This window comes from Arvicola amphibius, chromosome 7, assembly GCF_903992535.2.
Source record: "Arvicola amphibius chromosome 7, mArvAmp1.2, whole genome shotgun sequence".
Taxonomy (NCBI): Eukaryota; Metazoa; Chordata; class Mammalia; order Rodentia; family Cricetidae; genus Arvicola; species Arvicola amphibius.
In genome coordinates this window covers 51,201,722-51,220,583 of record NC_052053.1, presented here as the reverse complement: position 1 = coordinate 51,220,583, position 18,862 = coordinate 51,201,722, and the positions used below count along the sequence as shown (strand labels likewise).

Sequence of the window (18,862 nt, the reverse complement as noted above, 5' to 3'; positions counted from 1 at the left end):
CTGCCTCTGCCTCTGCCTCCTGAGTGCTGGGATTAAAGATGTGCACACACCCCCCAGCAATGGAGTCAGTTTAAACATGTCTGGAGCAACAGGCTCTTTATTGATAATAAACTCACATATGAGGAAATATTATTTTTTCCCTCAAGGCAAAGAAACACAATACTAATGTCCTCATAAATTGAAATTGGAGGAGGACTTTTCTTTTTTCCTCTGTGGAGTTAGCCTCCAGATTTGAGCTGCTTTACCAGAGTAGGAGGAACTCTCATGGAGTCTGAAACAGGTGTTGCACACGTGGCCCTGGAAGCATGAGGAAAGCAGTTTATGTCCAGGACATTTCTCCAAGGTCTGGGACCCTCCTGGCTTTGACTGTGCGCCTCTGAGTCTGTTGTCCATGGAGGGTCGCTGGACAGTGTGGAAGTGAGTAGTGCAGTATTCATTTTACCTTGTAATCTGAGCCTCCCGTTGTGAAGGGGTTTGGATTTGTCTCAGTTCTGACAGTATGTAACCCTGCTTCCTGCCTTTGCTGTAGAGGCTTCTATTGTGTTGACATTTTATAAAATAGCTCTAGGGTTTAGTCTGTGCCTTAAGTATGATGGTTAGCTTTCTTTTGTTTTTAACACACCAATTTCTAACTTTGCCTATTAAGCTGTTCCCACCTCCCTGCTTTCCTAGCCTCTTCATCAATTGTTCAGCTCATTTATGCTGGAATTCTTTGTTTAATTATAAGCTATTTTAGCAGCACGAATTTTCCTATCAGTATAGTTCTCTCCAAATAATGGGTTCAACCTACTGTGTTCTCATGTGTCTTATCAGAAATCCATAGTCTTGGCTTTTATTACCATTGTCACCTGAGGATTATTGAATGCTTAGAAGTTTCTAATGAACCTGGTTCCCATCATCACTGTTATCTTTCTCTCTACTCTTCTGTGTAATTGCATTTCAACTGCACTCCTTCTGTGGGGAGGGGCTGGGGGCCCTGGGGAGAGAATGAGGGGGAGAGCAAGCTCGGCCAGCACCACTCTACCCTCCTAAGATTCATTTGCCAAGAGAAACACAAAAGCAGCCTCACACAGCTGGGCAGTGGTGGCACACAACTTTTCTCCCAGAACTCGGGAGGCAGAGGCAGGCGGATCTCTGTGAGTTTGAGGCCAGCCTGGTCTACAGAATGAGTTCCAGGACAGCCAGGGCTGTTACATAGAGGAACCCTGTCTCGAAAAACAAAAATTAAAAACAGACAAAAGCAAAATCACCCTCGCAATAAGTTGGAATAATGGTAAGTGTGGATGATGCCCTACCTTCCTCACTTGGCTGTGTTTCAGAGTTGCAGCCTTCTCCCTGCAGCAGGTATTTGGCATTAGAGCTGTGACTTTGTAGCTTTTCCCTTGACAGTGATATTATATAGCCAAAGAGATGAAAAAAATACTTTTAAATGTCCCCATTTTATTCTTTACTGATTCTGTACTGAGCTCCTGAGTCCTCTGGCTGTCCAAGGCTGTGAGTTTTTTCTTAATCTTCTTTCCTTACCTTGTTCCCTGAGCACAAATGGCTGCAGTATATGCCTGGCTCTTGGTAAGCAACGGCTGGATATACTTACATGTAGTTCTCATGGCTTTTTCCTGAGGCTTCTTATAAATGCTGAGATCTAAAGGACCCTTAGTTCATGCAAGGGTTACAGTTGCTGCTTCTACCTGTAATGAAAGTTGAAAACATGTGTAAGTAAGTGCTGCTGTTTTCTGAATAAGCAAACCCTATTTTTAGAACATAAATCTGAAAAGAATTTTTATCAGCATAATACATGCACATTAATTTAAAAAATCACCAAGTACTGAAAGACTTATTGAAGCCCTAATACTTCCTGTTTCTCCACTCAGTGCCCTTTCCACTCCCTCCCTCTCTCCCTAGAGGTTGGTGGTTTCTTTTTGGAGTTGTGGCCACAGTTCCACCCCTGTGGGTTCACTACAATTCCTTGCTCCACCTACTTCAGGTGGTGTATGTGCATATTTAGTTTTCTAGATCCAGCCTCAACCTTTCTCCCAAACCCATCACAATAGCTCAGCCATTTTTGTTAAATGAGTAATCAGGGTCTTAGGGACTAACATCGTGTGAGAAGGCAGTACTGTACAGTCAGGAGGTAAACCAGGAGTACTCTATGCTTTCTTGAGTAATTTATCTGGTCATTCCAATTCTTTTTTTTTTTTTTTAAAGTTCCAGCACAGTGAATTGGTTCAGCAGGTAAAGACATTCAACTGAGTTGATAACTTGAGTTCAATTCCAGGAACACATGTATTCTGTGGCATATGCATGCCCCTCACACACAAGTAAGTATAAAGTTCTCTTACCGAATTAGCCATCTATAGTCCCTAGGTTCATATGTAATCTTAAAGTTCATTTTTATTACATATACCATCCCTTGTGCCACAGATGTGCTACCAGGCAGGTCTTCTGCTGAGCTGGTCCCTGTGGACCAGTTGTTCTTAAGGCCTGCAGCTCTTTGGGAATCCTAGAATTCCTTTTACTGTTATTGAGTAGGACCCACTGACTCTTGTGTCCTGTGTCCTCTTTTATCTGGTCCATTCCTTTATTTTAGTAAAGGAAATTCTCGTGTAGTTGTTGAATGCATCATGGTAAAATCTGCTGAACTTCTTCATCTTAAAACAACTTACAAATTACTCTTGAGCAATCTGATCATGACCTGATTTCCTTTGTTGACACGGAATGGAGCCATTGAGGAAGTTAGCAAGATCCAGCCTCTCTGAGTGTGTGTGTGTGTGTGTGTGTGTGTGTGTGTGTGTGTGTGTGCATCCAGGGAGGATGACAGGCTGGCTGTTTGAGGAGCCCTGAACAGTCTGACATACTGCTCATACTGGTATTGGTTAGGCTGGTAGGCAGGCTGAATATGGCAGGGAACACAAGCAGTGACCCAGTTAGGACCAGAGAACTAGTGGTGATGTGGGAGAGTCTTCGGTTTGTGTTGATTCCATTCGTTAATAAAGAAACTTCCTTGGCCCATTTGATTGGCCAGCCCTTAGGTGGGTGGAGTAGACAGAACAGAATGCTGGGAAGTTAGTCAGACTGCCCTGCCTCTCCTCAGGGAGACAGAGGCGATGAAGCTCGGGCCCAAGATGGACGTACACTAGAATCTTCCCGGTAAGGCATCACTTCGTGGTGCTACATAGATTATTAGATATGGGTTAATCAAGATGTGAGTAAGAGGCTGAAACTAATGGGCCAGGCAGTGTTCAAATGAATATAGTTTGTGTGTTGTTATTTTGTGTGTAAAGCTAGCCGTGTGGGAGCCAGGCGGGACGAAAAGCAGGCCTGCCCGCAGCTCCTCACTACATAGTGGTATGGACTCTTGGGGCCAGCATGGCTCAGCCTCAGTTTGAGTGAAGGCATCAGGATTTGTTTGACATCTGGATGAATGTGGATGATATGAAGAAGTCAGTGGGGTTCTAGATTGCATCAGTTAAAAAAATCGAGGTGTGTACATCCCTTTAAACCCAGTACTTGGGAGGCAGAGGCAGGTTGATCTCTGTAAATGTGAGGCCAACCTAGTCTACGTTGTGAATTTCAGGACAGGCAGGGCTACACAGAAAAACCCTGTTAAAAAAAAAACCACCAAAAAACCCAAACAAACAAACAAATAAAAAAACGAAAAAACTTTCTATAACAAGGAAGATGGTCACACTTAACTCCAGTCAGGGACACACAAGTTTACAAGGCATATGGTTTTCTGCTCTGGGGGTGTATTAGTCATCTGACAGATTTCTCAAGCATCCAATTCAAATACCACCTCTCACTGGGCATAATGGAACATCCCTTTAATCCCAGCACTTGGGGGACAGAGGTAGGTGGATCTCTGTGAGTTCGAGGCCAGCCTGTTTCATAGAGTGAGTTCCAAGACAGCCAGGGCTAGATAGTGAGACGCTGTCTCAAAAACAAAACAAGAAGAATCAAATGCTACCTCTCTACATGCCTTTTTTCAGCATTAAAAATATTGTGTAATTTATGTGTATGGGAGCTTTATCTGCATGTATGTGCACCACTTGCATGCCTGGTGGCCAGGAAGGCCAGAAGAGGGCATTGCAATCCCTTATGACTGGAGTTACAGATGGTTGTGAGTGACTATATAGGTGCTAGGAATCAAACCTGTGTCCTCTGTAATGGCAGCCAGTGTTCTGAACCATGGAGCCATCTCTCTCCAGCCCCAGTGTATGTAGCTCTTCTTGATGATACTTCTCCTGCTGATAGTTCACTTGCCATTCCTTGGGTTCTCAACTTCTATTCACCCACTTGCTGCGCTGCTATAAAATATGTCTGCTCAGCCTCTCCATAGAACACTGGGTCCCAAAGATATATGGACAAGTCACCTCCTCCTAATAATGGTGAACCTGAGATACAGGCAGCACTCCTGGCTCCTTTGTGCCTCTGGTTCACAGGCCAGCAGAGTTGTGTGCATCAGTGCTTTTCCACACATCAGCAGTGGAGGACAGCGCCATTTCCTGCCACTGTTACTGTGATGTATTCAGTAACTGGCCTGAAGCAAGCCAGTTAAGCAGAGCTGCTCCTAGCATCTGTGTAGTGTCCCTGCCCTGTGTGTCTTGATTGTTTCCATGGGAACATAAAAGCTTGTTTCTCATTCCCAACTGCTTCAGCGCTGGAAAAGCGGATGAGAATCACAATAGCCTCTACCTCTCCTATGATGTATATCTGCTGTCACTGCCCTACATCAGTGGGCTCTCTCATGGCCGAATCATTATTGTCTCCAAAGACCAAGGAAGGAAGGATCTGGTAGAGCTATCCTCAAGCAGCCTGGGGCTCCCTCAGACACCAGGCACCACCAGAGAGTGGGATTTGCAGGCTGAGATTCCAGGAACTGCACTGCCTTCCCTGTTTCTCTGGTGCTGACAGCCATTGTTCCACTTGTCTCTGCTGCACAGGGGCTGTTGGACACTGGCCTACTTCAGTCTGATGGACATGGCAGGTCTATTGGTTAAGGTCCTTACATGGACCATTGGAATCTCAAGACTAAGCTTGGCCAAGGACATACCAGGTCTAGGGCCTCTCTTCATTTATACTCTTGGCCTTTAGCCATTAATCATTGACCTTCAACTTTAGAAACTATAATTGGGAGAAATCCCCACTTAGTCTCATGCTGTGCCCCAACCACACATCCTAGTGGCCCTCCCCAACCCCTTGCATCCGAAGGGGCGTCTTGCCATTTCACAGCACCTGACTTTGAATCCAGTGTGAAGAAGAGCTACACTGTGAGTCCTCAGCAGCAGGTTTCAGACTTCCAGAAGGTTCAGTGTGCACACTGAGCCATCCTTTCTCCCAGGTTCACACACCAAGTGTGCAATCACCAGAGTTTGCTTCTCATCTCTGGGTGTGCTTGCTCATCCTGAGTCTCTTAGTCAGGTGCTGTGTAGATGACTGCTTATGGAAAAGAAGGTTCTTTGTGTGAGATGTGACACCGGATGTGGGGCAGTCTGGAGGAGAGCCCTGAGTTGCAGCACAGCCATGTCCTCACGGCATTTCCACTTGAGTCCTGCGGCAGTTGATAACATCTCTCACCATGAGGCGTTTTGTGGAAGAGACTAGCTAGAGCTTTGGAATAACCCTGCTGGGTTTCATTCTCCGAGCCCTGTGCTGTTATGGAGTATCTGTCCCCACAGAGATGAGTGCCGTGTGATTAGTGGGGAGTGGACAGTGTAGCTCCAGCGTGCGTCCTCTGTGTGAGACTGAAAGACCCTAGACTGATGCTGCCTTTGAAAGTCTTTACTTCCATCAGGGTTAGACATACTGTGGACACACATGCCCTTGGTTACAGCCCCATCTCCTGTCAGACTTTCTGGTTTATTTCCTTTTCCCTCACAGATAATATAATTTCTTTTCATTCCAGCTTTTGAATCGTAAAGACAAGACCACTTTTGAGAAACTGGACTACCTGATGTCCAAAGAAGACAATTACAAGCGAACTCGGGACTACATCCGAAGTCTAAAGATGGTGCCCAGTATTCCCTATCTAGGTATGAATCTCTGTTGGCTTATTTTATTATTATTTTTCCAAGTGACATGTTCAGTGCCAAATAAGATGATTTTTCAGTTTCTAGTTGAGATCTTTCCAGGAGCAGTGGGGATCGTGGGTAAAGGAGTGATTTTGGTTGGTTCCGTGGGTTGGAACAGTCTATTGATGCTTTCCAGGATGGGAACACTGGTGAGGTGGAAACAAGGACGCTCTGTACAGACACCTAGGCTCTGATAATCCCAGGCTCCTGGGCTGTGAGCAACACGGGCTTCCAGGCTGCAGCCCAGATGGATCCTGATGTCCACAGCAAGCCTCTTGCTGGTTTATGCAGATCCTCCCACACAGGGGGAACCCAGGCAGAAGCCCTCTGTTCTAGTTTTCTGAGCCTTATTAATGTCTCATAACATTTGTGCAAATGAAATTCTAGTAACAACTGCTAAGTTTTCTAGTCTTAAAATATTATGTGCTCATTAGCAGAATTGGGAGGAGGAGAAAGTCTCTTTAATTATTCATTAAAAGATATTTTTCTCTGTATCTCACTCTTTGGGGCATGTGTAAAAAAATCTGTACTCATCTCAGACACCTCATGTTGTGTGTGCTCTTCTGTCCTACGGCTCGTCCCTGCTCCTGTAGTTGTCACACTCCGTTCGGTCTTCTCTGCTGCCCACTGCTCAGTTTGTAGTTTTTGTGGTGAACGTCCTTCTGCCATAAACACTTGTGCATTTGCTCTGATTGTTGCTGTGTAATACCTTCTTGGAAGGACAGGTTACTAGATCTGCATATCTGTACAAAGTATACCGCAAAGGTTGTTTTTAAACAAGGTCTTAATGCTGCTGCTGCTTTTTTAGTTCCCCTCCTCTCCTTCTTCTTCCTTCTTTCTTCTCCTTGTTCTTGTTCTTGTTCTTTTTTTTTTTCAAGGCAGGGTCTCTCTGTATCCCTGGCTGTACTGGAGCTCTGTAGACCAGGCTGGCCTCAAACTCAGAGATCCACCTACTTCTGCCTCTGAGTGCCTCCCGGATTAAAGGTGTGTGCCACATGCCGGGCAGGCATTTTCTTTTCAAGTCTATTTTTCTTTTTTTATTGTGTCAGTTTAATATGTGAAAAAAAATGCTGTCTGTAGTTTGGTCTTCAAGGGGAAATCTATCCTGTTCTAATCAGAAACAATTTTGATAACCAGGAAAGGAAAAAGGCTTCTCTAGAGGAGACTCCTGATACTCAGGGTTAGTTGAGTCCTTACATAGATTGTTGGAAACTTCTCCTGTTAGCACTCTGTACTTGGGCTTTCTGATTCTCTAAAGCCATCTTACAGTTTCTTGTTTTTTTTTTTTTTTAAGTAGGAAACTATCTATTTGATCCACCCTTTCAAAATTACTAGCATGGTGGGTTTTTTCTCAGTTAATTTTTTATTATAATGTGGTATACAGTTTTCTTTTATAAATATGAACTTTTCTCTATATGTGGTTATATTTATTTAATTTTTGAAACAAGATCTATGTAGTCCTGAGTGTCCTGGAACTCACTGTGTATACTAGGCTGTCTGCAAACTCAGAGATCCAAATGCCTCTGCCCCCTGAGTATTGGGATTACAGATGTATTTGCTTCTCGTTGCCCCCTGCCTCCTCTTCTTGTCTCTTCTTTTCTCAAGTTCACCCTGTTAAATTTTGTCTGTTGGTCTTCTCAAATAATTAAATTTTAGATTTTGGATTTTTAAAAGTCAGTCACACTATCTTTCTGCTTTGGAATTTACTGCATTTTCTTAATTTAGGGTGTGTTTTATCTTTCTATATTTTAACTCCTCTGAAATTGATGATAAAACATTGTAATGTTTTTAATTGGCAATGATTTTCTTAGTAATACATAAAGATATGCCTTATAATAAGTGACATTCTGATTTGATGGAGTAAGGATATACATAAATATATATAAAAAAGAGTATATATGTATGATGTATGTGTGTCTGTATGTATGTATGTATATCTCATAACTCTTTGACCATGGTTTGGAGTTAGTATTTTAAACTGCCTATCTGACTTTGTCCAGTATGAGAGGCCTTGCTTCTCTCTCTCTCTCTCTCTCTCTCTCTCTCTCTCTCTCTCTCTCTCTCTCTTGCCTGTACAAGTATCTTTATTCTCAGGTGACATGACCTTATCAAGTAGATTTCAAAAAACAAAGTTGTATCAAATAAATTAAAGCTTCAGGACATGGAATATATACAGAAAGGTCATTGTACTTTTACAGACTAACAGTGAGTAATCTACAAAGCAAACTAAGAAATTCCAGTTTTAAAAAGTATAAAAATAATAACATGTTTTAAAACACAGTTTGCTAAGTAGGTAAAAGACATGTATACTGGAAATTATCAAATACTCTTGATCTCTTTCTCTTTTGTTCCCCCTGTGTAATTCTCTCCTTTCCCCACTCTATTCTGGCTTTCTGTAAGCTGTCTTGTGTCTGTATTTGGCGGCCATCCCAAGAGGGACAGCATGCTCATGTGCATAGCTCCTGCAACTGGCCCCACTCTGCAGGACTGTCATCTAGGAGCAGAATTGGTGGCACAAAGGTGGGGAGCACTACTGCCATGTGACTCAGGCAGAGTTGGTGCTGGTGTGGTTAAGAATGGCGCTCCTTCTTTCCCCAGCTCTCTCATTTTTTTTTTCTGAGATATGCTTACAGACGTTTTAGGCTGGCCTTGAAGTCACTGTGTAGCCAAGAATGGTCTTGAACCCTGCTCCATCTCACGAGGCCCATTTTTCTCTCGGAGTAATTGTGAGAGCTATTGTGTGTGGCTGGCCTCTGTGTCTCGCCCTTTGCTGGCCCTTTGATTGTGTTATCTCACCGCATGATCTCAATAGCTAAGGCACCGTGGTTGTCAGGGTCATGACTGGAAAGTGGTGGAGCCAGGGCTGGGTGCACGTGGACAGCCCATAGCTCTGAGATCTTGACACTGCCGCTTACCATATCTCTACTGTTGAGGTAATTATTTTCCTACCCAAGCCGTAACAGGATACCTGTTGAGTCTCTGGTTTGGGACATGATGTATGACGTAGATTAATTGTTCTGTTCTTCCTGTGACACATCTTGTTGCTGGGCTGCAAAGCAGTGTTGTCTTGGGGTTTCCTAGTCAGCCTCTTCTGGTCACTGTCCCTTTCTACTTGACAAGTCTGGATGACCTTTCTCTAGTAGAGGTTTCACAGAGGCTCCCTGAGTCCTCTGCTTGCCTATACAGCTAGTCTGCTCTGGTGCTGAGTGAACCCTCCAAGTGGCCATGTTGCTGCCCCTTCAGCCTTCAGATGTCTGCTGTCCTCATCATGACACAAAGCAACCATAGCAAAAACTGGGCCTACTGCTTCCTGGTCTCAGGACAGAGACTGACCATGGGCATTTGATCATGTGCAGAAGAGAACATGAAACATGACCTACTGAGGCTCAGTGGATCCATCTGCCCTGATAAGGCTGGGAGCTCCATCTGCTGTCTGATGACCATGGCAGGCTCTGCCTATTGGAGCCTCTTGAAAAGCCAACCTGTGTGGGGTAGATGTGTTTATTTAAATGGAAGCAGTTATGTAATTCCTGGAAAGGACAATACAGGAAAAAATGTCAAAGCCATTTGGTTTTCCTCTGGCAGAGTCTCGTTGCAGGTCTCTTCTGGAAGGGGGGCACTTGGCCAGTCCCTGATGCTCCAGGTTCCACTGATCACGCCTGCTCTCTGCTGCTGCAGGTGTCGACCTCTATCTACAAGGCTACATCTCCTTTTATAACAGTGGTGACCCTATGCCTGGTACTCCTTACAGCCGTGTCTGTTCCGTGTCCCTGGAAATGGTGTCACTGGTCCTCACAGTTGTCCCTAACTTAGCCCTGCTCTCTTGCTCCAGACTTCAGAGACGACTGGCTACACTTTCCTATCCCAAGTACCCTATAAAGTATGATTTAAAAACCATGGAGGGGCCCGGCAGGGGTAGAACATGCACGCCTTTAATCCCAGCACTCTAGAGGCAGAGTCAGGTGGATCTCTGTGAGTACAAGACCAGCCTGGTCTACAAGAGCTAGTTCCAGGACAGCCAGAGCTACAGAGAAACCCTGTCTCAAAAAAACCAACCAACAAAACAAAAAAAACCACGGAGGAGCTGGGCAGGGTTGGTACTAAGTCAAACTTCCAGAAACTGAAAGAACCTTTAAAAATAAACAAACATGCAAACCTGTGCCATTGGATGCTCAGTATCTCCCAGAACAGCAAGGTGACATCAGTAGGCACCCAGTGGAGTCAGTCATACCGCACAGACAAGTCCCAAGCACTAGATGTGTGCAAGGACAGAGGTGTGACCTGGACATTATGAAGGGGAAGCTGGTCTGGGGTACAGGACAGGTTTTCCAGTGAGGAGTGGAGCCCTGAAGGATTCACTGCCTGATGTAGCATAGGGAGGTGAGGGACCCTGACGGACAACTGCTGATGCAAGAGCTCTGAACTGGGGAAAGCTTGTGTGGAAGACAATCCGGCTAGAGAGTCAAGAATGAGGGGAATGGGAGGGGTGGCAGAGGAGGTGGCTGGATGAAATGGGGGAGCAGATCTCTGAGGGGCTCAACAATAGGAGTGGGGAGCCTGGATTGTGCCCTGGATGTCTGGGGGCAGTGGGGACTCGGAAGACTTTAAGCAGAGATATTACTGGATTTGTGTTTTGTATACATCTTTGTGACTTTATCCCAGAGTAGCTTCCCGGAAGTCTGGCTGAGGGGTCACATGTGAGTCACTGCCATCAGAGCAGCAGTGGGAAAGGCCTTTCCAAACTACTCCTCTGAGAACAAAGCCTTAGAAAGACCCAGCACATGGCCAGTGAGCACAGCCCTCACACCTGATGGAGACCCGTAGCCCAGCCTAGCCTTGGGCTTTGAGAATTCAGGTCTGTGTTAGAAGAACTGTGGTTGAAAGAGTGAGCATGGAAAGGCGGTGTAGACAGTGCCAGCAGAGCCGAGGCACACAGTCCTCAGACAGTCATTAGGAGCTGTTACCCCAGTGGGGGGCAAATCCAACAGTAACATATCAGAAGTGGCTGTGGGGTAATCAAGCTGACCCCAAGTTGACCAGCATTTTGGATAGTCTTTTCTTTTAATGTCTAGCAGGAAAAAAAAAGAATTATTCCACACACAGGAAGCCCAGCCTTTTTCAGTTCCCCACCCCATGTTCTTCAGAGAATTCCCTAGGAACAGTCATTTGTTCCGTAGCTCCTGCCTAACCTAACTCTAACTCCTCCCATTTTGCTGTTTGTCCAGTTGTCTCCTGCCTTCCCAGCCTGGCTCTCTCGCTGGCCCTGGGGCGGGCAATCTTCTTCTCAGCTAGGGCAGCAAATCTTGAGGATAGAAAGGGGTATCAGTGCCACAGAGAAGGCCTAAGCTGGATTTGAGGATGGGTGTGCCCTAAGTCATGGCCCTACCATTCTCTTCTACACCTCTGTGGTCACAATGCTGTAGGGGTCTGACTGCTGTCCTCCCTGTCTAGCTAGGAGATGTTTAAACATGTTTTCCCTTCCTCAAGGCAGGCGGAACCTGCCTGGGATCCAACAAGCAGGGAAGTTCTTCCCTCTGACCCCAGGCTCAACCAGACAAATGATCTCAAAGGTACTTTGGCATGCAAAATGCCCCAAACCTTTCCCATTATTCTGTGGTAAGTTGCATATTGTTTCAAGTCACTCCCTTCTAGAAGGGAGATAATTACCTTCAGTTGTTCAGTCTCTGGGTTTGTTATCTTAAAAATTAAATTTCTCCAGGACTCACAAAAGGCCGATGGATATTATCAAATATCCCCAATTTGTGAATGAAAATACCCCACAGTTTGACCTATGGCTTACAGAGTATCACAGGCCAGGTAGATATCAAGTCTAACTGAGCTCCTGCTGGGCTGGGGTTCCACCCGTCCTTGAGGACCTTTAGGGTGTGTCCTTAGTTCACCACCTCTATCTCCCTGGAGATAAACAGTGGTAGGAAACTCAGTGGTCAGGAGAGGAGCCTCCAGGACAGGTTGGCTCCCTGCCAGGCTGGGACAGGAGGGAGAATTGCCATCAGCTTCGCTCTGAGTCAGGTTTTCTCTGAGCCCACAGAATGAGCTAAAGGCTTAAGCGTGCTGTGCACAAGAGAGCGATTCCCTTAGCAGACCTGAGTTCTCACTGGCTACCCATGCCCTGACTTCCTTTAGCCTTTGAGTCTCTAGTGGGAAAGCAGCATTAGTAGTAGTCACGTAATTCATGTGACAGGCACTTGATGTTGGCTGTCTCAGAGTCACCCAACCCTCCTTGCTCTTGGGCACTATTTTTAGCTTATTTTGCAGCTGCAGGACACCAATAAAGTCAACAGTGAATGGAGTGACTCTTAGAGATTAGATAAAGAAATGCTCACTCCTCCTTAGTCTCTGGGGTCACCCATCCTGCAGGACTCCAGTCGCCCTGTACTCGGTAGTCCTACGGAAAAGCCCTCTGTGGCAAAGAAACAGATTCTGCTCAAGAGTTGAGCCTTCTTCACATGAGATCTCGGCCCCAGCTGCCAGTTTGCCTGATGTGCCACTAGAGACCTAGAGCCAGAGGCATCTGTCTCAGACATGCCCATGCCCCACTCTACAGAAACTTGGAGATGATAACATCTTCTTGTTATGAGCCACCAAGTTTTGGGGTGTTTCGAGACAGCATTGAGGAGGTGAGGGTAACTGGTCATTGCACAGCCGCTATACATCTCACTTTGATAGCTCTTTGTTGCCCCGTCAGTATTGAAACAAAAATGAACTGTCACTGTGTGGCTTGCAGGAAAGTATGAAGTTAGCTCAGCCCCTCCCCAAAGCTGACTCACAGGGGTGGGAAGCTCTACAGGTAGAGGGAGTAGGTGCCACTTGCAGCTCTGTAAGGAGGAAGGTTTGTGGGAATGACCATTAGGGTCTGGAAAGGCCTGTGAGGTTGCCCTCACAGTGTGTCCTGGGCTCTGGGCATATGAGGAGAGACTCCATTACCACATGACCAACCAAAAAGGTTGTACCCTGGGAGGGAGGGCAGGGTGCCCACTCTAAATTATTCTCTAAAAGTTACTGCTTGTTTTGAAGATCAGCCATACTACAAAGAAGTTTATAGAGCACAATGTACAAGCTGCTCTGCTCCTCCCCAGAGGCTGCTGCCAGAAGCTGGGTGCACCCATCCACAGAGTCGACAGCCATCAGCGGACATGGTGTGACCCTGTGCTTTCTGATTGGATCAAGCTTTTCATACTTTCTGTTTGTGCTCTGTGCATTTTTCCTTACCCAGTGTCATAGATCCAGTCTAATAACTACAGATGTAGCATACTGTCATTCTTGCTATGGTCCTGTGGAACCCTCAGATACATGGGTATTGCTCATTTGAGAAACTGTGATGTTTCTGTTTCCATATCCACCGGTAGCACAGTGGAGACATTGGTCATCTGTGCTTGTCTTTGCCTGGCAGAGTATTCGTTAGCACAGGAACTCAAGGATGGAGATGGGCTTCTGTTGATGGGGAGAGGGCCTTCTTTTGGTCCCGGCTGCCTGGCTAGCTTATGCCCAAAATAATCACACAGAAACTGCATTCATTTAAACACTGCCTGGCCCATTAGCTCTAACTTCTTATTGGCTAATTCTTACATCTTAATTTAATCCATTTCTGTTAATCTGTGTATCACCATGTGCCAGTGGCTTACTGGGAAAGATTCAGCATGTCTGACTCTGGCAACTCCATGGCGGCTCACTCACTTTGCTTTCTTCCTTCCAGAATTCAGTTCTGTCTTCTCCGCCTACATAAGTTCTGCCCTGTCAGGCCAAGCAGTTTCTTTATTGATTAACCAATGAAAGCAACACATAAACAGAAAGACCTCCTACACCAGGCTTCATGGCAGCTGCTCTCTGCCATTGTCTGTCACCCGTAGCCTTCTTTCGCACTCCCCTAGACACTCAAGCCTTCACAGAAGATGTTCAGACTCCAGCTTAGAGTTTAGGTAGTTCCAACTTCTCTGACAGGTGTTATTAATTGTGGTGGTTTACATTGGTATGGCCCCACACAGTTATGTGTTTTAATGCTTGGCCCATAGGGAGTGGCCTTGTTGGACTAGGTATGGCCTTGCTGGAAGAAATATGTCACTGTGGGGGTGGGCATTGAGGCCTTATATGCTCAAGCTAGGTCTAGTATAGTTTTTCTATTTGCTGCCAGAGGATCAAGATGTAGAACTCTCAGATCCTTCTCCAGCACCATGTCTGCATGCATGCTGCCATGTCCCACCATGATATAGTGAACTAAACCTCTGAAACTGTAAGTCACCCCAATTAAATATTTTCCTTTATAAGAGTTGCTATGCTGGGCGGTGGTAGCACACACCTTTAATCCCAGCACTCAGGAGGCAGAGGCAGACAGATCTCTGTGAGTTGTAGGCCAGCCTGGTCTACAAAGCAAGTTCCGGGACAGTCAGGGCTACACAGAGAAACACTGTTGAAGAAACAACAAAGAAACAAACAAACAAACAAACAAAGAGTTGCTGTAGTCATGGTGTCTCTTCACAACAGTAGAAATCCTAAGACACTAACCTGCCCCACCTCTTCTTCCTGGTTACCTGTCCCAGACCCTTTCCCCTATGTGCCCTGGCCAGCATTGCCTATGGAAAGCAGGCTGGCCTAAATCCTTTCCTGGAGCTGCTCAACACTGTGGACTTTGAGGGGGCTGACATACTTCTTGTTCCTTTCTGTCAACAAGATGAAATTACAGACCTCTATCATCACGCAACTTCCAAAAGTTCTGGTCCCTCCATATGAGCCGCCCACCCAGGCTCTAGCCTCTGTCAGCTCTGCAAAGTCTTCAGGCAGATGTGAGTGAGGCGCACTCTCCTGTCATGTTATGTTCATCGACTTCAGGACACAATGAAACATGGGGAAGGGAGCATGCCCTAATCAGCTCGTGGAACCAGAGTCATCAGTACCGTCATGGAGGTCAGCCAGCTGGATCATGGACATGGGACAGTTAGGGGACTGCCTACTAGGGACAGACCCCACATGGAAGTGCTTTATGAGACAGTGCAGTAGAACTGTGTGCTAATGAGGCCAGAGCTCAGGAATCATACTGTCTTGTGTGTTCAAGTTCTGAGTGAGCTATACATCACTTCCATTTTTGAGCCTCAGATTTCTGTGTTGAAGAGAGGGTAATTACAGGGTCCACTTCTCCTAAGTTGTAAATATATAGAGACATGCATATGGAAAGTATGCAATAGACAAGAGATGGCATTAGCCTTAGCCAGAACAAAGTATGACTAGATGGCTTCTGCAGTGGGCACCCTCTTGCTTCTCACATCTGGAGAGACCATTGCGAATCCAGTGCACCTGTGAAGAGCAGAATGTGGCCCTTAGAACACTGCTCGGTGTCAATGTCAGCAGAGGAGGGGCTGGGGACTAGGACTCCATCTGATGAGTAGCAACATGGTGTCCATGTAGCTGGTATCCTGGAGGGGGTAGGGACTAATAACAGCTAGAGAGTGATCTAAACATTTTTACTGGGCACCTTGCCTGTGATCTGGGAACATCATCCCCTAGTTCATTCCTCCCAGCTGTGCTCTAAGGTAGCATTGGTGCCAACACCCAACCTGGCCAGCTGGTTCCTCTGCCTAGGAGTTAGCATTGGAATGCAGAGATGCTGACACCTGAGCTCAGGATTTGTTGCCTGGCATTATGATCCTAGACAAGTGGTGAGAATAGAGATGGCTGCCCCTGAGAAACTCAGAAAGAAACCCCACAGGAAGGAGAGAGAAGTGGAGCAGAGAAGGCTCCTCCTTGCTTCTTGAAGACTTCCCAGGCAGTTTCTGGTTCCTGGTCCTCATAAGATACCTCACGTTCTTATGTAACCTGCTAATGAAATGAGTTGATCTCAGCTAGGTGTAAGGGGAAGCCAGCCTCATCTTCCCCCAGTGTGCCTTTTGAGCCACCTATATGGATTTTGTTTTTGTTTTTGTTTTTTCCCACTCACCCTGTCCCCAGATGAAGCTGAGAACTCAGCAGCCCTTAGCCTTTTCTGGCAGTACCCTTGCTCCAGGCAGTTCTGTGGAAAGTTCAGGTCTGACCTCCCAAAGCCTGGCAACTTTGCTGGCCTGCAACCTGGAAGACGCGAGGTGGGCTTCTTTTCTGGGTTTTGCCAGTCCCACTCCTTCTCTCACCAGCCATCTTACAGTGTTCTCTGGCCCTTGGGTTGAGGGTGGGGAGATGTCTTCTGTGGTGGCCTGATTTTCATCCAGAGCTTGTGCTGGGTTCAAACATTTTGCGTGGTCACCCCCTCACTGTGGTATTTCCTTTCCTTCTGGGTACCTCCAGCTCCTCTCCTTGAAGGTGGATGCTGCTTCTCCGCTGTGGCCCAGCTTTCTCTCACCCCTGTCCTCCCATGTCACTCCCTCCTTCCTGCCTTGATGCCTGGAGTCTTAAGCTTGAGGTCTAGTCTTCCAGCAGTGTCCCTGTTCATTCTGTTATTTCCTGTTGCTTGACTTGGGTTGAGGGGTCCCTAACTTCCTACAGTGCTGGAGGACACTCCCTCTCTGAGGTCTATTCCCTCCATGAACACACAGATAGATCCTAGGAGGGCACTGGCTAAAGCTGCAGAGGCTGTTTCCAAACCCCTTTGCAGAGTGGTCTCACACTGGCTCTGGAATGTGTGATGCTAGGTAGTCATTACTTGTCTTAGCCCCTGGACTCTCGGGTAAAACCTGCTACAGTTGGGTACTCTTTGACACACATAACAGTGCCCTTTGCCTCCTATAGATTCTCTTACTGTAGCAAGACTGGGATTGACCGAGTATGGGAGGTCAGGGGGGACCCAAACACCAAAGGGCCTGTGCATTCACACCACCATTTCATCCAGAATCCTGAGGGCCCGTGTGCTCACCCCACCATTTCATCCAGAATCCTGAGGGCCTGTGCGTTCACACCACCATTTCATCCAGAGCCTGAGGGCCTGTGCGTTCACACCACCATTTCATCCAGAGCCTGAGGGCCTGTGCGTTCACACCACCATTTCATCCAGAATCCTGAGGGCCTGTGCGTTCACACCACCATTTCATCCAGAAGCGCAAAGTTGTTTTTAGTCTTGCTCAGAATAGCAGCCCTAGGGGGATGAGCTTCTCAGTGCCACTCACTCAAGTGGCATTGCTGTTCCAAGGACTGGCTGAAAGCAGAAGGAAGGTGGACCTTCTTGCCTTTCATCCATATCTGCATATAGATGAGCCCACCAAGGAGAAAGAACTCTGCACTGTCAGAAATTGTGTGATTGTGGGTCCGGAAAGTCCCCATCTGGTGAGGAAGTTCAGAGTGCAGTTCTCTGGCTGGTCAGAGCCCAGGATGCTGCCTGGCTGAGTATGTGCACTCAGAGCCAGGCCCTGAGCACAGCCTCATCTCCTGGCTGAAGTGCTGCTAGTGCGCTGACCTCCTCCCTTCTGTTTTCCCTTGAAAGAACAGGCTGGGCATCTCTAAAAGCTTCCTTCCAGCATGTGGTGTGAGTAGGATTTGGCTTGGGGACTAGGGAGTTGGCTCAGTGAGTAAGAGCAGTTGCTGGAAAAGCAAGAGGACCTGAGTTCAAGTCCTGAGTACCCACGTAAAAGCTGGGCAAGACTACATCTGCCTGTAACCACAGTGTTGGGGGATTGGAGACAGGCAGATCCCAAGAGCTCACTGACCAACTAATCTAACAAAACAGTGATCTTCATTCAGTTAGATGAAGACACTCGATAGCTTCCCCTGACCTCTTCATATATAACATATATGTGTGTGTGTGTGTATGTGTGTACACACACACACACACACATATGGACCATACAACATCATTGTGCATACATGTGTACACATACAGACTTGGATGTGATTGCTGGGTTGAGGTTTGGAGAAGCAGTTGATGCCATGGATCCCAAATGCTGTGGGCAAAAGGTTGCTTCACACTGCTCATCCTGGCTTTCCACACCAGAATTCTCTGGGGATTTTGCCCCAAGACCAGGGATCAGGAAGGAGGAACCTTGTTTTCCTCAGCCGTGTTCCCCACCCCCACTCCAGATGTGTGGGAGGTGTGGCTGGTGTCTGCACCAAGGTTCGGTCATTTTCTTCACAATGTCCAGCTTCCACTCTCACCCCAGCAACTACAGGAGATGGGAACAAGTTAAGAACTGATGTTCAGTGCCTGTCATCCAGTGCCTTCTGGTGACTTCTGTTGGGACTTTACTTGCTCTTTTGTAAAGTTGGAATGCTGACCCTCTATGAAAAGAGCAACTGGTTCACTTCTAAGCCCACTGTAGCTTTCAAGAAATCCCAAACTCTTATCCCAGTTTAACTTGTAGAAGTGTTCCCATGATGATTAAGGACTTCTGGGGCCAAGGGTGAAAGCCATTGTACTTTAAGTCTTGAGTCAACTTTTATTTCTGTCCATAGAGCAGAAGTAGATATTTTTCCATGTCTTATCAACATATGTGGGTTTTTTTTTCATCTTTTCCACCCCAAGAGACAGCATGTGCTGTTTTATCCTTCATTTAGGGTACTCCCTTGTTCTTATTGGGGTGGCTTTTTTCTTCTAATTTATCGTCCAGTTGTGATATCTAAGTTGGCCATAAACTTTATCATGTTTTCCACCACAGTGCTTATACCTTTTTGAATCTGAGTTTGGGTATGACATCAATATTAATTCTGTATTTGCAATTAGTATACATAGTAATATATAGCCCAGAGGCTTCTCTTGTTTGATATCAGTCTTGGTCATAAGCTCTGGATTTCTTCCTTTATGGTTTTAGAGCTCCCATCATACCTAGAATTGGCTACTCTAGTCTGTTTCATAAGGAGGCAGCTCA

General features: G+C 46.3%; 1 protein-coding gene across 8 annotated transcripts in view; it reads left to right on the top strand.

Annotated features, from left to right (window-relative positions):
- The window catches only part of Ralgps1 (Ral GEF with PH domain and SH3 binding motif 1), a 225,037-nt gene that overhangs the window by 100,153 nt on the left and 106,022 nt on the right, over window positions 1–18,862 (top strand). For all 8 annotated transcript variants that reach the window (XM_038336143.1, XM_038336145.1, XM_038336144.1 and 5 more), the window contains one exon: window positions 5,903–6,029. In XM_038336143.1, coding sequence (XP_038192071.1) covers window positions 5,903–6,029 — 127 coding nt within the window. The remainder of the gene's footprint in view (window positions 1–5,902; window positions 6,030–18,862) is intronic.